At 39.6% G+C, this 25647-nt stretch overlaps 1 protein-coding gene across 3 annotated transcripts in view; it reads left to right on the top strand.

Annotated features, from left to right (window-relative positions):
• The first annotated feature begins 12122 nt into the window (after nucleotides 1–12122).
• Nucleotides 12123–25647, top strand: part of GBA3 (glucosidase, beta, acid 3 (cytosolic)) — a 123358-nt gene continuing 109833 nt past the window's right edge. For all 3 annotated transcript variants that reach the window (XR_004741025.3, XM_035293954.3, XM_078367998.1), the window contains exon 1: nucleotides 12123–12215. Coding sequence is in view for 2 of the 3 variants with exons in the window: in XM_035293954.3 (XP_035149845.1) it covers nucleotides 12158–12215 (58 nt within the window). In the remaining variant the exon portion in view is untranslated. The remainder of the gene's footprint in view (nucleotides 12216–25647) is intronic.

Here is a 25647-nt window from a genome sequence, read left to right as displayed (position 1 = left end):
GTGCACGAGAAGAAGAGAAAAGGGCACCACAAGAGAGAGCTGGAAAGAAAGAATGTCACGGACATAGCTCAATAAACCGGAGACGAAGTGAAATAAATTAATATTGTGGGAAATGAAGACAATTTGAAGAAGTTTAATAATGTCATTTATTTGTTTGTTTATTCATTTTGCTTTTTACATTTTTTTTGAGATGGAACCTCACTCTGTTACCCAGGCTGGAGTGCAGTGGTCTGATCTCAGCTCACTGTGATCTCTGCCTCCCAGGATCAAGTGATTCTCGTGCCTCAGCCTCCCGAACAGCTGAGATCATAAGTGCATGTCATCACGCCCAGCTAATTTTTGTATTTTTAGTAGAGATGGGTTTTTGCCATGTTGGCCAGGCTGGTCTCAGTCTCCTGACCTCAAGGGATCCATTAGCTTCAGCCTCCCAAAGTGCTGGGATTACAGGTGCGAGTCACCGTGCTTGGCCAACAATGTCTGTCATTTAATAATTGACAATCAAATTATCTTTAAGAAATTGATTTAGTAGTCAATTGGTTTGAGGGAAAAAACCCTTCAAACTAAATATGAGCGTTATGCATTAGCATTTATGCCATGAAACAAGTTTTCATTTTCAGTTGAAGCTTGGACATTTCTGAAAAGCAGAAGCAGAAATAAAACAGAAGCTGCCTTCAAGCTGGGGGAAGTGATCCGGAAATAGGTGTGACAACACATAGGGGTCTTTTATCTTTTCCAAAATAATATCTGAATGCATTAGAATAGAAGGGGTCAGACCTCCTCCTGAATATTCCCTATCTCTTCCCTCATTTTAAGAGCTTAGATGTCCTCACTAAAGAATATAAGGAAAACTCCATGACAAAACCACATAAAGAACATCTCCACCTGTACTATAGGGGGGAATTTGATTGCATCAAGTGTAGTGCATGGAGACAAAGTCTACCTCTACTCTCCTAGGGTTCTGGCTAGGCCTGAGAATTAAACTGACCTAAGAGACTCACAGGAGGAAAACATGCAGATTTTTACACGTCTATGGGAGCCCCTGTAAGGAAACAAAGACCCAGAGATGTGGCAAAACCTGAGTGCTTATATACTAGGTAGAACAAAAAATGGCAATTGTGCAAAACTAACTAAAATACATGGGGAGGCTGAAGGAAGGTAAGAGTTATAGCAAGATATGTTTGTACAGATTTTTCTCAGCCTCGACTGCCTGTCTCTTGTGACAAAAATGTTTCTTCTCTCCTGGTGTAAGGTAGGCATCTTTCACATGGGCCTTCTCTCCTGTCTCTGGTGACAAGAATATTTCCTTTTTCTTGGTACAGAGAGGGCAGACTGTCCTTTGTGTTTCTGCTATTTTTTTAAGCACCTTGAGCTCAAAATAATCCTTATGCCAAAGTGGCATGCTCTGGGGCGGCACATCCTGTCACCCTTCAGTGCAAATATCGTTTGGAATATGAAAATGAATGATGGCAAGGGTTGTTTGTTTTAGGTTATGACGGAATTTCAGGACAATATTACTCCGAAATACAACACACTGACATTGGAGAAAACAGGAGACACAGGAAAGTCACTCTCACCTTCCCCTCACTAATCTCCCCTGAAGCAGGTCATAAAATCTGGGAAGGTCACTCTCTGACCTTTTCCTGCACTTCTTCCCTGAAGTAGGTCATAAGGCCCTCATGTGGGGACACCCTCCCAATACCAAGAGAAAAAAAATTCCTTGTCTCAGAAGACTCAGGAACACGGAGAAAAATGTGAACAAACAGGACTTGCTAATCTTCCCCTAGTTTATTACCATTGGATCATACCCTGTTGTCAGCTGGCTTATATTAGATATTGTGTTCTTAGGAAAATAACGCCCGACAAACCCAGATTATACTCTCTTAAGAATCATCCGAAACCCAAGCTACTACTTTGAGTAAATAGCAAGGCCCTACCCATGGCTATTTTTGAAAAGGTACCAGCTATGGATCTGGAATTATTCTCAGGGATTCACATGTATCATCTCATTTAATTCCCACGACAATCCTGTGAATGAGAAGTGATGATCACTGTTTTACAGGCATAAACACTTTGGTTTAGGATGGTCAAGAAATGCACCAAGAAATGTAACAAGATGGTCAAGAAATGCACCGAGCTTAAGCCATATCTAGAAAACAGCCAAACTGTGCCTCATGTCTGGCTTCTCGGTTGACAAAGTCTATGCCCCTACTCCTCCTTATTCTAGAAAAGAGTGTCACCTGTAATTTGAAAATACTAACTCAATATTCAAATCACTTTCCCAATTAAGAAACGATCAACGCTTCTTTCATAGTGTGAAACTTCTCCAGCTTCTACCCACTTTTGCACAATCTTCAGGTCCTTCAAAACGTTGTTCTAGGCGTTACATTTGAGTTTGCAATTGAAGTTGGCAACAGGGTAAACCTGCCGTCATCAAGCTCTGTCATTATAAGAAGCTAGAACTTTTGTTTTTATCCTAGTTGTAATGACTTTGTGCTTTCTCTTTTCATTGGTGTCAGCATTGTGCGTCTTTTCAAAGAACCGCTAATCACCTGAGAGGTTTGCCATAAAACAAAGCTTTCAAGAATCCACATTTGTCACAAGCTTCCTCCCACTGATTTGTGACTGCTGGTGCCTATTTTATGACCTCCCCCTTGATTTCAGGAAGAATACAAATATATTGCTTATCCTGTGTGAATTTTGATTATTGTATATGAGCATTGCGATGCAAAAAAATCATTAGTAAGAATGCAAACACATAAAACACACATGAGATGAGAATATAATAATCTTTTATAACCACTTAAAATGAACAGATTATATTGTAACCCCAAATGTTATGGATAGAAACGTTAAGTTCAGGGCTCTTATTGTGCCATGTACCATTGGTCAATTCAGAATTCCCCCCAAAAAAGAGAATGTGAGTATGGTACAATGTTGCCTTACAGAAGATGGAGAGAAGAGGCTTTCTGTTGGGTGTAGAGCCAGAGATATGCCCTTCACAATCAGAACACCACAGCCGGTGGATGGAGCTTTGCAACAACTACACTAAGATTAGAAACCTTCCATTTTTTTCTGATGAAGTCCACTGAGGACCATCCTTGCCTGCTCCCTGAGCTTAAATCGTGATTTCACCAGTCAGTGCTCCCAGAGGTTTCCTTTCTCCATCAATGACCTGATGAACACAACAGAGCAAGGCAACATCCCATAGTTTCGGTATACTCTTCCCTCTGCCTCTCCGTTTTGTTTCTCAACTCTGAGTCTATAAGGTGTAGGGAGGAGGCATTACCTCTAGAAAACTAGAGATAATTGTCTACTTACTCTTAGATTCTTCCCCAAGTAACAAGGAGTAAAAATGGGAGGCTATTAAAACAAAGCTGGGGAACTTCAATTAGTAGACCGTAGGAGAATTTAAATCTGGGCCATATGTTCAGGGACTAACCGGGTCTGCTTGCTTCACCGTCATCTTTCTAGACTTAAGCATGGTGGCTGGCTCCATAGTAAATGCTCCATATATTTTTGGTGAATGAATTGATGAAAAAAAGAAAAAAGACACAATGCATATTTTTTTTTTTTTTTTGAGATGGAGTTTCGCTCTTGTTACCCAGGCTGGAGTGCAATGGCGCGATCTCGGCTCACTGCAACCTCTGCCTCCTGGGTTCAGGCAATTCTCCTGCCCCAGCCTCCTGAGTAGCTGGGATTACAGGCACGCGCCACCATGACCAGCTAATTTTTTGTATTTTTAGTAGAGACGGGGTTTCACCGTGTTGACCAGGATGGTCTCGATGTCTTGACCTCGTGATCCACCCACCTCGGCCTCCCAAAGTGCTGGGATTACAGGCGAGAGCCACTGCGCCCCGCCCCAATGAGTCTTTAATTCTTAGCTTGCCTGATTAAGATCATCCTTACTCTCAGAGAAGTTAGGAGTTAACGAGGAAGACAGGTGACTAAACAAGTTTTAAATCAAAATGTTATATGAGTGTTATGCAAAGAGGCATGAAAGGGACAATGGAAACACCCTGCTGGGGGACCTGGCTTGTCCTGGGGGGTGTGTTCTCAAAGAAGTAACCTTGAACTGGTCAATGGAAGATAAGTAAAAATTAGCCAAGATAAGGAAGAGACAAGTTCCAGACAAGGAAACATCGTTTGTGAAGGGTCAGGGCCAAGAAAGAGCATGGATCGTAGTAGATTTGAAAAGCTGAAAAAAGTTAAATCAGCTTATGAGAGGAACACTGGTATGCATGTAAACAGAAGGAGACAGGAAACTGATCATACAGGCCTTGTCGATATCAAGAAGTCTGAACTTGAGGGACAGGGGCAATCACTGAACAATGCGTGTTTTGGAAAGGGCTCGGGCTGCAGGAGAGTATGTGGGAATGGAGCAAAACTGGATGTTGGGAGCCGTTTTAAACCTCTCCAGCCCTGAAAGGGTTTCTATTGATTTTGGTTAGAGAAGAGGGCACAGAAATGAAGGCAAATTGACATACACGAGACATGTCAAAGAATCAGAGTCCACAGTGTTTGTAAGGGGCCGCAGGTGGCAGGAAGCAGGAGGAGGATAAATGAAGGGTTCAGATGGCATCCAGGCTCTGCAGCAGTCTTTAATTATGGACCCAAGAGAGAAAGGTCTGGGCAGATTCTCCCAGTTCTAAAGCTGTGCTGGTTTTCTAATCTGGTTGATCTAAAATAATTTTACCATCACCGACATTGTTCTGTTTCACTTTTTTTTTTTTTAACTTTATTTGGCTTGATTTTGTTCTTTCATGCTTCCTTTCCAGATCATGGGCCTCCAATACCTTGCTCGATTTACTGTGGGGGGAAAGTGCTTTTGAAGTTCCAAACCCAATCTCTGAAACAAGATTAATAATCAAAGATCCTCTCCAGTGTGCAAATCCTCATGGGACTTAGGGGGATTAGCTACAGCCTAGTCCTGAGGCATGTGGCACACCTGTGCGTTGCCACAAACAGTTCAGAAATAACACCAGTTCATGTCTACAGCAAGGCCTTTAAACTTGAGTATTCTCTTGCTGGTATTTAACCCTGGAGCTGCAGTGAGAGTGTACAGTTCCCTAAATTTTGTCCCTGAGGCTCACCATAATCTCAGTTCAGCTGAACACTTCTCCAGATACTCTGTAGGAATACAGTGGAGTTTGCTTGTTTTGAGGGAGGCATTTTTATTGGGAAGATGATTGGCCAAGTCCAAGTTTGTGTAAATAACATATCTGAGGAATCTGAATCACATCGATGAAGTAGAGAGTTTCTAGCAGCTGCACTGGGAACAATGTCCTGAGAGACGCTGCTGCTGGAACTCGACTCCACAGCTGTGAGTGTTTGTTGGAAGGCACCCAAAGGGATTCCAAGGGCCCTGCCTCTACTGACTGCCTTTTATTCTTAAAGCACTAGGCTAACGCTTGAGCTTTGCATGATATTGAGTGGGTTTTGTGATTACTTGTTTGCCATTGTTAGTGTCAGCCTGTCAACACCTTGAAGGGCAGAACATTTCTTGTTTGTTTTGAAAATTACTCAATAGCAAATCCTTAATTATACAGCAGTATGGCTTTCTGAAAGGTTGAGTGATGTGCTGCTGTTGTTTTAGATTTCTTTCATGCTAAATCTTATGGGGTGTACAGCCTTCAATAAATAAATGCAAATAATGCAATTGAATCCCTCTTGAGCCTGCCATTAATTATCTCACATATATCTTCATTTCCAGGCTGGTGATGTGGGCCAGCATTCAAGACAGCCAGAAAAAATATCCAGTACAGGTTTTGAAGTGCCTTTATGTGGAGGGATTTATGATACATAGACACATGTGAACCGTACATGCATACATGCATGTATGCACACATCTACTTTCACGTCTACTCACACCTACAGCTACATAATACATGTATGAATACACATAACACATGCACATATAAGTGTGTCACACACATCTTTATACATATATGCACACTCACAGGTTTACTGTATTTGATTTGTTTGGTTGCAAGTAACAAGAAATGAAACTCAATTACGCCTAAACCATAAAAGGAACGCCAAGGTTACACCACTCCCTCTCTTCTCCATATTCCCAAATTGGTCCTCTTTATATTTGTGAAATGTCTGCTAAAAACTGCCACATTGAGGTGTAGCAGGAAGAGTATGTCTTTTTGGATAGCTTCTGTGGAAAAGTGAGGAAGCTTTTTTCTCAGAAACCTTAACAGACTTCTCATTTCTCATAGTTGGAATTGGGTTTCAAGCCCATCACTAATTTAATCCCTGTAACCAATGAGATGAAATATGAAGATGGCTTAAAATGACTCCCTGGAGCTGATGGGTTATGTGGGGCCCAGGGTCAGATTTTCCAGAACCTTTTAGGCTCCACAGGGTAAAAGGCAGCTACCCAACAGAAAATCGAATTCTGTTACCAAGAGGCAGGTTGGCTGAATCCTGGGTGGCTCATGTTATTAAACGTTCCTACTCCTGGGTCCTGCACTTGTACACACATGCACAACATGGTTGTCAGGATTTCCACAAAGATTCCCTTTGTTACTGTATTACTTTCTACACTTCATGTTTTGACAGATTCTGTCTACTAAGAAACTGAGAGCAATAGTATAACAAATTCATTTTTGCGTTTTCATGGAGAAGCAGGTATTACCACAATGAGTTTATGTAATTCCAGCCAATATTAGAGCAATACAATTGATGTTTTAAGTACCCTGGGAGACCTTATAGGAAGTAAATGTACAATTGTAATTAGAATTATTGAAACCTTAAAAATAGCAGATTATTTGCAGGAGTCGGGGGACTTTTTGGGAAGCAATTTTGTAAAACGTGACTTCTTAGGTTAAAATTTGGCTGGCCCTTTCTTGGTAAATGCAGAAAATCAATGATGAATAATCCATTGCACAAACCATTACAAGTAGATGTGCCCTTTGCACCTGGCCCTCCTTCACATTCCCTTCCATTTCCTTTCTTCTCCAATGACATGATTTCACTGAAAAGGCACTCCTCTGGAAGAAAAAAAAAAACTCAAAGAAGCAGTTTGTTTTCAGAGATTGTATTTATCAGCAACTCTCCACTCTCAGTAGTTTAGAAAAATAAAAGTTAATTTCTTATTTACACCATGGTTTAAAGTGGGTTGTTTGTGGGCTGTTACAGGGCTCTGCTCCATGCTGTGATACAGAGAACCAGGCTCCTTCCATCTAAGTTCATAGGGCCTTGGAGTCTTCCAGTGAAGCCTGTATATCCAGCCAGTGGATGAAAGAAGAATAATGATACATGGCTGAAACATGAATGATTACATAGGCAGATTTTAGTGTCCCACTGGCAGTGGTACACAATACTTCTGCTACATTCCACTAGCTGGGACACATAGTCATGCGGCCACAGCCATTTGCAAAGGAGTTGAAAAATGTAGTCCAAAATTGTGCCCAGATGGAAAGGGAAACAAGATTGGCTAGAACACACAGTCATCTTTGCTACAGAGAGACAAATGTTCATTCAGAATCTTACTTTTTCCCCTACACAGGTACACAGGAATATTTCGAATGCCAGAGTTTTTGAATTTCAGCAATTCAAGATTATGCTGGTCAAGATTATGACTAATAGGGCTGAATTCTTATTAAAGAACAGTTTGTTTCACAGTTAGCAAATAAAGTTTTCTGCAAGAGTTTTGTTTCTTGTTACCTAGAGATCTTTGAATTTACAGTCTTTTCATTATATGCTTTGGTGCTGTGTCCCTACCCAAATCTCATGTTAAATTATGATCTTCAGTGTTGGAGGAGGAGCCTACTGGAAGTTGGTTAGATCATGGGGTTGGATTTCCCCCTTGCTGTTCTCATGATAGTGAGTGAGTTCTCATGAGATCTGGTTGTTAAAAAGTGTGTAGTCCTCCTTTGCTTGCTCTCTCCTGCTGTCACATGAAGACACGCTGACTTGCCCTTCATCCTCTCACCATGATTGTAAGTCTTCTGAGGCCTCTCAGCCCTGCTCCCTGTATATCCTGCAGAACTGTGAGTCAATTTAACCTCTTTGCTTCATAAATTACCTAGTCTCAGGTAGTTCTTTACAGCAGTATGAGAATTGATAAATATCCTTAGAAGTCCCGGGACTTCTAGAGAGAATACACCTGTAGACAAAACTACAATGCAAGTAACTTATGTTTGCTTTCAGCTTGGGAAGTAAACAGAGGTTGGTGGCTCTCATGAATAAAAAGGTTTGTTGTGCTGTTCTGAGGCAGTACCTTCGGAAGGTGGCAGGAAGTCAGAGGATCTACTGTGTGGTTGTGATGAGGGGCAGTTGAACATAGAACCTCAGAGCTTCACCGTTGGAGAAGGCTTGAGCCCAGAGAATCAGTGGACTTGAAGAGATGAGAGTAGACCTGGAGAGTGGGCACCTTGGCATTAACTAGTACAGACCAGCACTGGGAGGTAGAGGAATAGAAACACCAGGTATTAAAAAAAAATTGGTCTTTATAAGACCCAAATATTCTTGTCTGACCCTAAAATGAAGTGGAGGGAACCCAAATGCAGTAATGACAAATTAAATTACCAGCCAATCTTCCTGGATGGGACCATGAAGTCAGACTATTTTTTGTATACAGAGAAATCTGAAATACAGTAACTCTTCCTTACCTGAGAAGACGGCTGCAAATTCATGTCTTAGAGCCATTAGGGCCTTAGTGCAGGGAACCTGAGTGAAATGAGCTCTCAGAAACATGAGAGATACATAGGGTGCTGGGTGGCAAAGCAAGGTCTTGGGAGAGAGGTAGAAAGAAAGTTCTGGGAGGACTACGGTTATGAAAATGTGTTCTGTGGACTCCTTGAAGTCCTCACCACCCGTTTGGGTGCCTTCCAGGTCAAAACTCTTTAATAATGATGCTAAGATACAATTTGCCTTTTCTATGTTTGTCTCTCATTCTTCTAGAAGTGTACAGTGGGGTTTTCCAGAGACAACAAATTGAATAAGCAGCAGATAGGAGCGTTAGCTGTCTTCTATTAAACCAGGCATGCAAGAGATTTGAAAAAATGTAAAACAGAGACACTCTTCGCACTAAATATTTTTTTGTTTGGGGTTATAGGGTTATGTTTCCTAAAATATGTAACTTCTGTTAACTTGCTTTTCGTTGCTGTTTAAAATGAAGTCAACAATAAATATATATTTTTAAATCTATTTTAATTTACAATACAGTAAGTATTAATAGATATAACCCACATGAAAGAAAAAAATTCTTTAGGAACCACAATTTTAAGAGTGTAAAGAGATTCTGACACCAAAAAGCTTGAGAATGTTGGATTAGAGAGAAATCAATTCTACCACTTGTGGACTAATAACTTCAGAGTATGTGAAGCACTGAGAAGATAGATTGTTTCTCCTGGAGAAGTATCTTTACAAGAGCAGTAGTAATTAGCCAGGGGCCACTGGTGTAGACAGCCATTAGAGAAATAACTGAATTTAATATTGCTTTATACTGCAACTTGCAAACCTAAAAAAGTTGCAATACTGCCATCTAGTGTTCCATCTTGAACTTGAACATATTTAATATTTATTTTTTTCCTTCAATTTACAATTGCTTCAGAATTGAATGACTACCTAAGCCAAATTTAATAGTTTGCCATGCATTTTTAAGGTAATTTCACCAAAAATGTGCCTTTAAATGTCCTCAATGTCTTTCCCATTTCTTTTTGTATATAATCTCTTCTTTCTTCTTAGGGTTAATAAGATAACTGGAGAAAGTAGGATTTCAACTTACTTACACCTTGTTCCAAACTTTATTTTCCTGTCATTACAATGTAGAATGATTTAGTGGGAATGTAGGAAAACTGAATAAGTAACTTACCTCACTTTGATTATACCTACCTCCTCTTTCAATAGTCTTTTCTTTTTTGAGATGGGGTCTTGCTCTGTCGCCCAGGCTGGAACGCAATGGTGCAATCTCAGCTCACCTCAATCTCCACCTCCTGGGTTCAAGTGATCCTCCTGCCTCAGTCTCCCTAGTAGCTTGGATTACAGGTGCCTACCATCACACCAGGCTAATTTTTGTATTTTTAGTAGAAATGAGATTCCACCATGTTAGCCAGGCTGGTCTCGAACTCCTGGCCTCAAGTGATCAGCTCACCTTGGCCTCCCAATCCATAGTCATTTTTTTTTAAAATAAACTTTTTATTTTGGATCAATTTTAGAGTTACACAGAAGCTTCAAAGATAGTGCAGGGAGTCCCCATGGCCCCCTCACCCAGTTTCCCCAACTGTCAGCATCTACATTTCTGTAGAAAGCCACACACACTGGGTGCCTGGCACAATGGACAGAAGTCCCACGCCAATGAATACGACTGAAATTTCAGAAATAGAAACCTGGGGGTCAGTAAGGGTGGGCTGGGGGAACAACAAAGATTACCCATAAAAGAACAGGATGGATTGTCATCAAATTTCTCAGTAGCCATACTATAAAATCAGGAACCAATTCCTTCAAAATTCGGAGTGAATATTATTTTCATCACAAAATCCTGCACAAAACTGCATATTAAGAGCAATGTTAGACTAAAGATAATTCCAGAGCAGCTACAGAGTTTTGAAATATTTATGTACTAGGCCCCTTTTATCAGACAGTTATTCGACGATGTGCTTCTCTAAAGAGGGAGAAGAAACGAAGAAAGAGGAAGACCAGGGGAGAGTGAAGGAGCCTCTGAATGACGTGAAGGAGATCACGGATCAAAGCTCCATGGTGGCCTAAAAAATAAACAGTGTGTAATGGAGCAGGAAGACAGAGTTGTTTGAACAAGTCAGAGATGTATTCTTCTGTCAGAGTGTTTGGGGATGAATTAGTAATAGGTATAGAGAAAATTGAATAAACGTAAAGATCAGGCAGTGGATTAACCCCAGAGAAAATTGAAAGTTGCATGTAGGCAAGGTATGTATACTACATGGCTCAGCTTTGAGCCATACAGACTAACAGTAATATAAATATTGAATTCATTTAAATGGAAAGGTAATTTTATCATGTTGGCTAGATGGAGGAAGGTAGAAGAGTAAGGTGGGGGGAGAGAGAGAGAGAGAGAGAAAGGGAATGGTAGATCCTCTGCCCTTTACTCAGAAGTCAATACTTACCTAAAATTGAGAAGAAAAAAAAAAAAAAAAAAAAGCAATAGCCTATTCTTTAAGCAATAGCCTATTCTTAGATCCCAGAAGAAATCATTGAAAGTGGTTACCTCTACAGAGTAGGGATCAGGAATTGGGATGAATGAACTAAGGGAAAATTCTATAGGATATGACTTTTAAAAACAATGTTCATGTTACTTTAAAAGGTAAATAGGTGCCCTTCCAAATGAGGGGCTTAGCACCCAGGGTTATCAACTCTGTTAGGAATCAGGGTGTGCTGGGAGAAGAAAGTATAATTGATGGCCTTGTACAAAGTGTCTTGGATTCTTACTGTAAGATTTATGGCCAAGGTAAAATGAGGAAACTGAGGCAAGTATAAGAAAGTGAGAAGCTAATTTATTCAGCTCCTGGGCGAGGTTCTGTGGTCCAGGGTTGTGCCAGAGAAGTCGCACCCAGCTGTTCAGGGAATGGGGTTTTATGGGGAGGGCAGGCAATTGATTGGCTATTGGGGAAACAAAGAGAAGGCATTTCTATTGGCGTTTGAGGAGCAGAAAATACATGGAGTTAAAGTAGGAAGTACATGAAACTAGTTGCCATTGGTAGGTGGGCGGGACCTTGGGTACACGGGCCTGCAGGGGGCGTACAGGGCATTGTCGGGCAGGGTATGGTGGGGCTTCTTAAAAACTTTTTCTGCAGGTTTTTTTAACAGCGGCTGGAGGTTGGATGCATAATTTAGTGCTGAGTGTGGGCTTGGGCATGGTATGCAGAGGTGGGTGCCGGGGAAGCCATGTGGGGAGGCCAGATAATGAGCTCGGGTGATGACGCAGTTATCAGGTGTGGAGAGTGATGAATATGTCCGTTTGACTCCCTGTGAGGCAACTGGCCTTACACTTACCAAGGCTGTGGCAGTCAAGTGTCCTTTGTCCTGCTTCCTTCTTGTTTGCATCAATATTTGCCTTCTGAGGCTCCAGTCTGGGGTGAGAGCTCATTTTCTGTTTGCTCAATTGCCTGGCTCCTCTGGCCAAAGGGCGTTCTGCTTCTGTCCGCTGAGGATTCTGGGAGACAGCTTCTAAACCATGGCTTTCCCTGAGGGATTTGGATGGGCGGCAGCCACCGCAGCTTATCAAGTGGAAGGTAGGGGCCACTCTCTCCCCTTCACTGGGATGGGAATGCTTTATTTCTGGTGTGTTCTGTGTACCTGAGGAAGTTAGTGGAGTAAAGAGGCAGAAAGAAAAGCAGCAAGGAATTGAACAGTCCACAATGTTATCCAGGCCACAGTGAATTTGTTTCCCTTTTCAAACATGTCGTGGGTGGAGGCTCACATTCTCTTGTCTCTTTCTTTAGACACAAGGGTGGAGGGATGAAGAGGTGAAAGATTTTCACTCAGTCCAAACTCAGCTGAGACATCAGTTTACATTGGATCAGCTGCTTTTATAATTGGTTTCTAGAACCTATTTGCCCCAACTCCTGTACAAAGGAGAACCACTTCTTCTACTGGCTGGGAAAATATTGGGTCAATGTTTTTAAAGAGTCCTTCATTAATTGGGAAAAGTTCCCTGTTCTATCTGTAGTGAGCCCCAAGCCTAGTCTCGTATGCCACCCTATTTCCTGGGGCAGCTGAGAAGTAAATGGAGGCAAATGGCAAAAAGCACGCAGAGTAGACTTGGAGCCAGTTTTAGTCCTCATCCTCCTACACACGAGTGTGTGAAATCTTTGTCCTCCTTAAGTCTCAGTTTCTTCATCTGTGAAATAGGAAGATTAGCTTTTCTTTTGTAAAACACATATATTCCCCCACCCAAGGGAGTTAGAGCTTGTTAATAGCTACCATGGGGAAAATATTTATTTGGTCAAATAAGTATGTGAAACCCTGGATTAAACAAAGCTAGGTGAGTTATTATAGTAGTTTCCTAGAATTGCTGTAATAAATTATCATGAACTGCGGGGCTTAAACAACATAAATTATCCTCTTACAGTCTGGAGGCCAGAACTGGCCACTGAGGGGTGTAATTAGCCAGGTTAAGATCAGATCTTACTGGCGTAGGGCAGAACTGTAATCCAATATGACTGGTGGCCTAAGAAGAAGGAAATTTGGACACCAAGACATTTGGAAATCTGAAAGACGAAAATGTGTACCAGGCACAGTGGCTCACGCCTATAATCTGAGGGTTTTGGGAGGCCGAGGAGGGTGGATTACGAGGTCAAGAGATCGAGACCATCCTGGTCAACATGGTGAAACCCTGTCTCTACTAAAAATACAGAAAAATTAGCTGGGTATGGTGGCATGTGCCTGTAGTCCCAGCTACTTGGGAGTCTGTGGCAGGAGAATTGCTTGAACCCAGGAGGCAGAGGTTGCAGTGAGCCGAGATTGTGCCATTGTACTCCAGCCTGGGTAACAAGAGTGAAACTCCATCTCAAAAAAAAAGAAAAGAAGAAAATGTGGACACAGAGACAAGGAGAACATCATGGGACAAGAGAGAGAGATTGGAATGTTACTGTAAGCTAAAGAGCAATGGCCACCAGCAGAAATTAGAAAGAGGCAAGAAGCATTTTACCTACAGTCTTGGCAGGGCATGCGTCTGCAGCCACCTTGATTTTGGACTTGCAGCCCCCAGAACTGTGAGAGAATACATTCCTGTTGTTTAAGCCTTTCATTTTGTGGCTGTTTGTTACAGCACCCCTAGAAAACTTATACACCAAGAAAAACAGGTTAATCAATCAATAAAATAATGACTGCTCTGGTAAGTGCTGCGGTGATGGTAGGATGTTGTGGGAAAGGGTCATGTGGAAACCAGTTCTTCAGGATGGGTCATCAAGGAGGATCGCAGTGAACTAGCATTATTCCATCTAAACTTAAGGGATGAGGAGGAGAGTGTCATTTGAATACGGGGAGAGCTTTCTAGACAAAGAAACAGAACAAGTTGATCTCGGTACAACCCATGCTGGTTGTGATTCCAAACTTTGATAGCTGTTTCCCCATTCTGTAGAATGCAAATGAGGAATCTCTACTACACAGTTGTGATAACTCCCATGTAGAAGACATCTCCCACTGAGTGATTATGTATATTATTACACATATATGATCTGTGATACAAAGCTCTTTTTTCTTGTATATATGAACTCTGAATTGTTTACTTTTCATTTTATTTTATTTTTATTTTTCTTATAACAAAGCTCTTTTAAAAGGACATCTGACAATGTCCTGGTTAGCTTGGCTTCCACGCTACCTTTCTCGCTATATGGGATCTTCTTTCGTCTTGTTCCTGATAATTTCCACTTTGTAGCAGAGGGTGACTTAATAGGCTGCCCTCTAGGAATCAAAACAAAAGCAATGATCTTGGTGAGTTTCATTCTCAGAAGAGAGGTCAAAAAAATTAGAGAAAGCATGGTAGAGCACCGGAATGGAGTAATAGAATCAGATTCTAAAAGCAACAAAACATTGGTGATTATGAAGATGAGCTTTGGGGCAAGACTCGTTAGATTTGGAGTCTATCTCTCCTTTTACTAGATTTGTGACTTTGACCAAATGACTCATCTCCTCTGTGCCTCGTCACCTGTAAGATGGAGATTCTTATGGAGTATCCTGTGTAGCATAGCTATGAGGTTTAAATAAGATAATATGTGTTAAGTGCTTGGCATTTAGTAAGTGTTCAATGCATGATATTCATACTTGGTGGGATCACAAAAGGATTACAGAGAGTGATTTACTGTGGAACTCAACAGTTAACTTGGTATAAATATGCAATTAGTTATACAAGACAGTAGAGTGGGTTTCAACTACCAGCATTCGGTTCCTGCCCACTTAGGACCCGGAGATAACCTTAACTGGTCCATGCTGAGCTCCTCACCTCACATGATCTCAATAGTGTTTCATCTCATTTGTCTGCTTGGAACCAGCTTGTCCTATGCTCTTTGGACTTGTGCTTGTTCCTGCCATATTTTGAGGTCTTTATTTGCAGCCTCCGACCTGCCATTAACTTTCTATCTATAGCTTCCTGGGTAGGGTACTTGATCCAGCGTGCTCTGCCAAGAGCCATCAGTCTGCTATCTTTGTCAACTCACAGAATAACTTTTGCATGTCTGCTTGTTTTCTAACCTAGGAGCCCTTACTGATCCTTTTGTGCTGTGTTTGAATTTTAGCTCAGTACTTACTAGCAGAGTGACTTTGGGCAAATAATGTATTTAAGCCTCAGTTTCCTTATTTGTGAAATTCGAAAAGTAGTCATACTCATTTTCTAGATTTGTTCTGGGGATTGAAGAGGTAAGCATATGCAGCTGTGGTATGTAGTACTCACCAAATCCTAATATTAATGCCTATACTATTACTATTTTTCTTTCTCCTGGCTGAATGCTATTGTGCTCTGAGAGAAGGAGAGTTACATTGATTGTCTACTCCATTTAGTGAAAATGGTCATTTTTGTTTTGATTGCTCATTAGAATCTATTCCCTCCTTGCTCATGCTTGGCTAGTTCACCAGCAGTTGCCAGGAGAGTTACTGTTTAACCATTTCTCCCACTGTCGACTGGATTACGGTACAGGAAGTTAACTCGTGGCTTTATCAAATCATCATGGCTTGGACTTTAAAGCTGAGGACAGCCTGTCTCTTTTTTAATTTTGATAATCTTTGCACTTTGCGCTGCCCTGGCCTCTGAAGGTCTGTAGATCCTTTGGAAGTCAGAGGCACACAGCAGAACTGAGGACTGGGCATGAATTGTATTTGTAAAAAAAAAAAAATCTAACACTTTGAAGTTTTCTTATAAAACATTACCGTGTATCTCTTTCTATTGTCTCCCTTTCCACCGTATTTCAAAATACTGTTGTCTGTACACATATATTTGTTTTGAGATACTCTCTTGAATTCCCTGAAGAATAACTAGGGTACCTTCCCTCACTCTCATTGGAAAAACGGAAATATTTTGTCTCCATATAGAAAATACTGTCGGGGTCTTTGCAGGTGGGCTGGCTGAGAGCGGCAGGGACTGGGCCTTATCACTGGGTCTCCTAACACATTGACTCCTTGGTTGGGTATTTTGCCAGAATCACCGCTTTTTCTTTGTTCTGTCCTTGTTCACATCCCTTCTATCTCTCTGGCTATTTCACTGTTTATGATCTTAAGAAAGAGTTTAATGTTTATTATCTAAGAGTTGACTGCCTGGTGCCTTGAGCCTTTTGGAGGAAAGCACAATATAAATCTAATAAATAAATAGCAAATAAATGATATAAGCAGGAGGAAAATTACGTGTTTTAGGTGAGTTGTAAAGAACCGTGTAAAACCTATAAAATGTATTTGTTAGACTAAGAGGCAGGGAAGAGAGTACAAAAATCATCGTACATACAGAAGTGAGTCTCCCACAATATTTTTAAGTACAGAAAAATTCCGATGATTTTTAACTCCTTGTAAAGTGGACTCCATCCTCTGTTTTTGGCTGGAGGGAATGTGAGTTACAAAAACACCAAGTAGCTCTGTGGCGTTTTGTTTACTTTGATGGTTGGCCGTGGAGGAGCTATGAAAATAACATTTAGGACCCAATTCTACAGTTCTTATGAGCTTATAACTCCCAGTGATTTTAGGAAAGGCTCTTAAGGGGTGAACATGCTTTGCAAAATCCCACAAATCCTAAGCAAAGTCTAAACTACTGTGTTAATGCTTCCTAGTAGATCTGAGTTTGTGGTTCTTAAGGAGCCAAAGGCTTCAGTTTTATGAATGTTATTGTGAATCCTTGATGTTGCACTTGATGCTAATATAATAGTTGATTTTAAGTTTGACTTTGGTTTTATGGTGGCAGAAATTGGGGGTTGCCTCAGGTTTTGGCCAACTCTGTTTGCCATGATATGTTAAAGGTAGATTCTTATAGTTAAGACATTTGGGTGTTTTTTTTTTTTTCTCTTAAAACATTGGAAAATAAACATGGCACTTGTATTTTTTGGTTTTAAGTTGAGTTTATGGTGTTTCTATATAGGCTGTATTTTTTTGGTCCTTATTAAAAAAAAAAAGAAAACCTCAACTGATTCACACAATCCTGAGCTGGAGGCACACTTTCTCTACTTGTTGTACACGTCAGCATAGGCCCTATACTTCTCTAAGACCACTTCCTGTTTGCTTTCTTCCCTCAAGAGATTTTAACTGCGTGTCTTTGTCTCTGTTTTCTGCTAAACCTCATAGGTTAAATAAACAAGACAGTTTGAGACTTGATCTCTTGGCTGCCCTTGGTATTCTTCCAGAAGAGGAATATCCATATGGATCTGCTCCTTTTCTGGACCCACCTAAGAAAGAAGGAAGGGAAGCAGACTTAAAGCATGGTCATTTATTTCTTGGTATGTAAGGAAACAGGGAGCAGAGAAGTGGACATTTACCAATGAAATTTATCATAGTTGAAAGTTGACATGACAGAAACCATTCTTATTTTTTTCCCCCGGTTTCAAGTTTGAAATTCAAGGCAGTGCGCAGTGGCTCACGCCTGTAATCCCAGCACTTTGGGAGGCCAAGGTGGGCAGATAACAAAGTCAAGAGATCGAGACTGTCCTGGTCAACATGGTGAAACCCCGTCTCTACTAAAAAATACAGAAATTGGCGGGCATGGTGGTACGCATCTGTAGCCCCAGCTACTTGGGAGGCTAAGGCAGGAGAATTGCTTGAACCTGGGAAGCGGAGATTGCAGTGAGCCAAGATTGCATCCCTGCACTAGAGCCCAGCACCTGGCGACAAAGCGAGACTCTGTCTCAAAAACAATAACAACAGCAAAAAGTTTGAAATTCACACAATATCAAATATTTTCCTCCTTTTTCATTGTACCATGAAATTAATTATGTAGGCATCATTCAAAGATTATAACTTAGAACAGGATGATATTCAAATATTAATCAACAGATATACTACCATGCTTACCCATCAGATGCCAACTGTAAACAGTAGGCATAGACTAGACTGGCATTTGCATTGGCCGGTCAGTGTGGATGCCAGCCATAAACAACTATCGAGGGCATGTTTAGATGTATTCATTGAATTTCTTAGGAGGGGGACACATCTGAAATATGTCGAACTCCTTTTACAGACTATTACTGGAGAATTGAATCACTTCTCCAAGTCTCCAATTTCTCACTTGCAAATTCCTAATGATGATCTCTCTCTTTTTAAAAAATTTCATTGGATGAATATTGGAGACCTTTTTCTTACATTTTGTGCTTCTTTGGATCCAGGTTAATTCCTTTAATACTTTAGCTATGTTAGGACTTTAGGGGAATTCATTCTATTTTTCAACTCCTCTATTGAATATTTATTTTTGAAAATCATATTTCTAACTTTTAGGAATTAATTATTTACTTGCTTCTGTTTTAGGAAGTCACCTTTTAGTTTCTGGATGTTGTCACCTCTCGAATCTCTTTAATAATGCTAATTTTAAAAATTAAGGTCCTGATCCAGCAATCTTGCTTCTGGGTATTTACCCCAAAGATTTGGGCCAGTACGTAAAAGCAATGTCTGCATTTCCATATTCATTTCAGCATTATTCACTATATCTTTATTGGAATCAAACTAAGTGTCCATAAACAGATGAATGGATAAAGAATATGTGGAATATATACACAATGAAAAACTATTCAGCCTTATAAAAAAGGAAATTCTGTCCTTTGAGACAATATGGATGAGCCTAGAGGGCATTATGCTAAGTGAAATAAGGCACAGAAAGACAAATACTGCATGTTCTCACTTACATGTAGAATTTAAAACAATCAAACCCATAGAAGCAGAGAACAGAATAGTGGTTACATTGCTAGCGGGTGGGGGGAATCTTGGGAGATGATGACCAGAGGGTAAAAAACCTCAGTTAGACAGGAGAATCTTTTTTTGAGACCTATTGCATAGGGTAGTGAATATGGTTAATAATATGGTACATTTGAAAATTGTTAAGAGAGTAGATTTCAAATTATCCCACCAAAAAAAGTTAAGTATTTTAGATGATGAATATGTTAGCTAACCTGATTTAATTTTTAAAATTTGTATTCATAAATAATAACATTGCTTCACACCTTGTAAATATACACAATTATAAATGATCAATTTAGAATAAAAACTTTAAAAATTAATTTCACTTTTTTTGCATGTATCATAAAAAGAATTTTGTTCCTTATTTTTCAGGTTACTTGTCTTTTGTCAAATGCCTTATGATGTTTATGAATGAATGATTATATTGATAATACCACTAACTGATTTAGACTTCCTTTGAAGTTAGATAGTTCTATTAACTGAGTCAGGGACCGCACCATAAGCAATAGAATTCTGTGTAAGTTGTTGGGATCTATTGACAGTCAGTCGTCTCACAAATGATTATGGGCATAAAGTGAGACAGCCAAAATTTAGACCTTGATAACTGCCAGATAACAAGGGCTTTAAAAGAAGAGTATGTTTGATTTTAACTTCTATGTTTCTTTGCATGCCCTTTCGAGTTCATGTTTTTGGCTCTAGAGTGTGTTCTGCTTTTTTCTGTGGCCTCAATACCCATGATAGGAGTCCTACCCAGTCGCGCCTCTCACTTTTATGAAGCATTTCTTATGAATTCAACATGGGGTAAAGACACAACCAACGACCTGTTTGTGGAGAAGAAAAACCCATCAAATCAGCAGTAAGATAGATAATCCTTTCATTACCATAATGATTGCTCTGAGGCCTGGTCTTCTAACCCATTGGTTAGCCCAGAAAAGTACTTTAGTATATGTGATATTCTGGGACCATTCTTTTGTTTTCAGCTAGGTTATGGATTCCTTCTCTTATTTACTGTTATTGCAATGGGGTTGTGAGAAGAAAAGGAATTAAATATGTTCACTGTATTCCTCACTTTGAACTGGAAATCTTTATTAACACAAGTAAAGACTTTAATATAATATTAACTTATGTAGAAGTCTTTATTAACATGCATTAATGTTTGGAAGTGCCTCATAAATCATGAGGTACTATTCAAAATTAATGAATCAATTCCCCCCCACCCTTTTACAATTATCATCCTCCTTGTCATCACTATATATCCAATTACAAGAAATTTTCTAGTCCTATGCTTTTTAATAAAGAAGATGAGTACTACATAGTAAATCTGTGTGTTCCCCTCGGGTTTATAGGTTGAAACCCTAATCCTCATATGTGATGGTATTTGGAAGTGGGGCCTTTGAGAGGTGATTATTCAGTGATACGGTTTGGCTGTGTCCTCACCCAAATCTCATCTTGAATTAAAGATCCTATAATTCCCACATGCTGTGTGAGGGACCTAGTAGGAGAAAATTGAATTATGGGGGCAGTTTCCCCCATACTGTTCTCATGGAAAAGAATAAGTCTCACAAGATCTGATGGTTTGATAAGGGGTTTCCACTTTCACTTGGTCCTCATTCTCTCTTGCCTGCTGCTATATAATACATACCTTTCGCCTTCCACCATGATTGTGAGGTCTCCCCAGCCATGTGGAACCCTGAGTCCATTAAATCTCTTTTTCTTTATAGATTATCCAGTCTCAGGTATCTCTTGATTAGCAGCATGAAGGACTAATACAATCAGAAAGACAGAGTTCTCATGAATGGGAATTCTGCCTCATAGTCAATAAAAGGGATCCTAGCCATGTGGGAATACAGCAAGAGGACAGCCATTTGTCAACCAGGAAGGAGCCCTCACCAGAACCTGACTGTACTGGCACCTTCATCTTAGACTTCCAGTCTCCAGAAATGTGAGGAATACATTTCTGTTCTTTTTTTTTTTTTACTTCAAGTTCCGGGATACATGTGCTGAACATGCAGGTTTGTTACATACGTATACATGTGCCATGGTAGTCTGCTGCACCTATCAATATGTCATTTAGGTTTTAAGCCCCGCATACATGAGGTGTTTGTCCTAATGCTCTCCTTTTCCCCCCATCCCCTGACAGGCCCCGTTGTGTGGCATTCCCCTCCCTAAAGACAATGTGGCAATTCCTCAAGAATCTAGAACCAGAAATATCATTTGACCCAGCAATCCCATTACTGGGTATATACCCAAAGGATTATAAATCATTGTACTATAAAGACACACACACATATATGTTTATTGCAGCACTATTTACAATAGCAAAGACTTGGAACCAACTCAAATGCCCAACAAAAATAGACCGGATAAAGAAAATGTGGCACATATTTATACCATGAAATAGTACGCAGCCATAAAAAATGAGTTCATGTTCTTTTCAGGGACATGGATGAAGGTGGAAACCATCATTCTCAGAAAATAACATAGGAACAGAAAACCAAACACTGCACGTTATCACTCATAAGTGGGAATTGAACAATTTCTGTTTTTTATAAGCCAGCCAGCCTATGGCATTCTGTTATACCAGCCAGAATGAACTTAGAAAATGAGCTAATGTGGAATTAATGGATTTCAGACAGAATAACAAGAGAAAGCAAAATACTCCGATGCTGTAAGAAAAGTCATAGTGGATTGGGGCTGACTATGACTGAGAAAGACCACGTGTCTAGGCATCTGCTTATGATGTTGCTGATCTAAGCCATTTTCATGTTTCGTAAGGTATTACTTCTTTCAATTTCTGAGGACAGATTCTGCATTTACCAAGTTTTCTAATACCTCGGTTGGCTTCATGGTCAGTGCTGAAAAAAATCTTCTGCCATCACTTTGTGTATATGTAAGTTATTTACTGATAAGAGTTGGCCTGTCTGTTTGTATATTCTATTTTTTCACAAGATTTATTTATTTATTTAGAGATGGAGTCTCACTCTGTCACTCAGGCTGGGGTAAAGCGGCGTGATTTTGGTTCACTGCATCCTCTGCCTCCTGGGTTCAAGTGATTCTCCTGCCTCAGTCTCCCAAGTAGCTGGGATTAAAGTGCGTGCCACCACGTCCGGCTAATTTTTGTATTTGTACTAGAGACAAGGTTTCACCATGTTGGCCAGGCTGGTCTTGAACTCTTGACCTCCAGTGATCTGCGTGCCTCGGCCTCCTAAAGGGCTGGATTACAGGAGTGAGCCACCGCGCCTGGCTGTATATTCCTTTGTATCAGCAAGATTCTGAGTATGGTGGATGTTAATCACATATGTTTAGAAATATTTTTTTGTATTATGAAAGGAATACAAAATAATTTTAGAACATTTAGAAGATACAAACAAGCCAAAACTAAAATAATCAGCCAATAGCTATTTAAAATATTTGAATATGTATTTTTCATATTTTTCTATGTATTCACAGACTTACGTGTACATATACACTTATTTCTCTAATAAGAGCATTCTGTAAATGATTGTGGCTTTCTTAACACACTTAGAAATATCTTGATAAGCTATAACATGTCTCTGCATCTTTTCTCCTCTCCCTGTTTCCTCTCTCCCTTATCTTTCTTTCTACGGTGCACATGGATGTTACACAGAAAGCTAAAAGTGAGTCGATATATTTAACCTTGAGAAACAAGATAAAAATAACTGTATCTTAATAATTTGTTTGGTGTATGGGCTCTATCTGTTGGACCACATAGTTATACATGATTTTTTTTTGTCACTACTAAATTAGTCAGTTAAGAGAGGACATTGTTTATTCGAATAAATATGTGCCAGCTTTGTACTGGAGGAAATAAGGTGATAGTTGTGCTGTTCCTTTCTCAGCTTGCCCTTCTGGTAGGGGTTGCTTTCTAGCTAAATTCACTGGTGCATAACGTTAAATGAATCTTTAAAAATTATTAAGGCTGTCACACAAGTGCCCAAATCAGAAATACATTAGATGGTTCATCTTACTCCTTCCTTCATTTTACCAATTACTTTTTATTCTATGTCCTCTAAACCTCTTGATTATACCCATCTTCTTCATTGCTTCTACCTTTCCTTTAGTTCTGGAACTTAGCATCTCTTGTCTTCTTAAAGTTTCCTTCTCTCCTCTCCACTCTCCTCCCATTTCCCCTGCATATTACTTCTAGCATGGTCTTTTACAATTCTGACCACATTATTCTATTTTCTGAGAGAGAGGATGAGCCCTGAAATCAAACAGACTAGTTTAAACCCTGACTCCACCACTTATCAATTGTACAATCTTGGAAGATATCTCAGCTTTGCAGGGTTCAGTTTCCTTATTTGTAAAATGAGAATGACGATAGTGCCTATCTTGGGATTGTTGTAAATATAAATGCGTCCATAAGAATCAAGTGCATAGAACAATGCTGTGCAAATCTTAACTGTTCAGTGCATTTCAACAATTATTAAAAAACTTGAAATGTCTTCTGACCTTCTACAGGATAATTTCTGAAATTCTTTCCTAGCAGAAAAAAGCCCTGCAATTTTCCTTTCTTTTTTTTTTAAGGAAGAAATAAAACCATCTTTATTCTCAGCATGATTGTATACATAAAAAGTCTTAAGGAATCTCCATTAAGTACTAGAACTAATCAATGAGTTTAGCAAAATCTCAAAATACAAGGTCGGTATACAAAAGTCAATGACATTTTTATGTACTGGCAATGAACAATTGAAAAATGTAATTTTAAAATGCCATTTGTAGAAACATCAAAAATGCAAAGCATTAACAAAGTATATATGATATTTGGGCACTACAAAATATTGGTAAGTTTTTAAATATAATGAAAAGAAGAGCTGTAACATGGACAGGCACTGGAAGATTCAATATTGTGAAGATACTGAGTTTTCCTAAAATTGATCTATAGAGTCAAAGTAATTCTGATCAAACTCTTAACATTAGGCCTTTTTTAAAATATAGAAATTGACCAGCTGATTCAAAAATTTATATGAAAATTTAAAGGACCTAGAATAGCGAAAGAATTGTACATATATATATTTTATTGCACTTTAGGTTCTGGGGTACATGTGCGAAACATGCAGGATTTTGCATAGGTACATACATGGCAATGTGGTTTGCTGCCTCCATCCCCATCGCCTATATCTGGCATTTCTCCCCATGTTATCCCTCCCCAACCTCCCTATCCCCCTCTAACCCTCCCCTATTTCCCCCAACTGACCCCAGTGTGTGATGCTCCCCTCCCTGTGTCCATGTGTTCTCATTGTTCAATACCCATCTATGAGTGAGAACATGCAGTGTTTGATTTTCTGTTCTTGTATCAGTTTGCTGAGAATGATGGTTTCCAGGTTCATTCATGTCCCTACAAAGGACACAGACTCATCGTTTTTTATGGCTTCATAGTATTCCATGGTGTATATGTGCCACATTTTCCTTTTCCAGTCTATCACTGATGGGCATTTGGGTTGGTTCCTGGTCTTTGCTATTGTAAACAGTTCTGCAATGAACATATGTGTGCATATGTCTTAATAATAGAACAATTTATAATCCTTTGGGTATATACCCAGTAATAGGATTGCTGAGTCAAATGGAATTTATATTTCTAGGTCCTTGAGGAAACACCACACTGTTTTCCACAATAGTTGAACTAATTTACACTCCCATCAACAATGTAAAGTGTTCCTATTTCTTCACATCCTCTCCAGCATCTGTTGTCTCCAGATTTTTTAATGATCGCTGTTCTAACTGGCATGAGATGGTATCTCAATATGGTTTTGATTTGCATTTCTCTAATGACCATTGATCATGAGCATTTTTCCATATGTTTGTTGGCCTGATACATATCTTCTTTTGAAAAATGTATGTTCATGTTCTTTACCCACTTTTGAATGGGTTTAATTTATTTTTTCTTGAAAACCTATTTTAGGTCTTTGTAGATTCTGGATATTAGCCCTTTATCAGATGGGTTGATTGCAAAAATTTTTTCACATTCTATTGGTTGCTGGTTTACTCTAATGATTCTTTTGTTGTACAGAAGCTCTGGAGTTAATTAGATCCCATTAGTCTATTTTGGCTTTTGTTGCCAATGCTTTTGGTGTTTAGTCATGAAGTCCTTGCCTATGCCTATGTCTTGAATGGTTTTGCCTAGGCTTTCTTCTAGGGTTTTTATGGTGTTAGGTCATATGTTTAAATCTTTAATCCATCTGGAGTTAATTTTAGTGTAAGGTGTCAGGAAGGGGTCCAGTTTCTGCTTTCTGCACATGGTTATCTAGTTTTCCCAACACAATTTACTAAGCAGAGAATCCTATTCCCATTGCTTGTTTTTGACAGATTTGTCAAAGATCAGATGGTTGAGGATGTGTGGCATTACCTCCAAGGCCTCTGTTTTGTGTTCCATTGGTTTATATCTGTTTTGGTACCAGTACCATGCTGTTTTGATTACCGTAGCCTTGTAGTATAGTTTGAAGTCAGGTAGCATAATGTCTCCAGCTTTGTTCTTTTTGCTTAGGATTGTCTTGACTATGTGGGCTATCTTTTGGTTCGATATGAATTTAAGGTGTTTTTTTTTTTTCCAGTTCTATGAAGAAGGTCATAGGTAGCTTGATGGGGATAGCATTAAATCTAGAAATTACTTTGGGCAGTATGGCCATTTTCATGATGTTAATTTTTCCTAACCACGAACACAGAATGTTTCTTCATCTGTTTGTGTCCTCTCTTATATTGTTGAGCAGTGGTTTGTTATTCTCCTTGAAGAGGTTCTTTACATCCTTTGTTAGTTGTTTTCCTAGGTATTTTATTCTCTTTGTAGCA

Source organism: Callithrix jacchus, chromosome 3 (genome assembly GCF_049354715.1).
Source record: "Callithrix jacchus isolate 240 chromosome 3, calJac240_pri, whole genome shotgun sequence".
Lineage (NCBI taxonomy): Eukaryota > Metazoa > Chordata > Mammalia > Primates > Cebidae > Callithrix > Callithrix jacchus.
The sequence above is the reverse complement of the archived record's forward strand: the minus strand, read 5'-3'. Positions and strand labels throughout refer to the sequence as shown.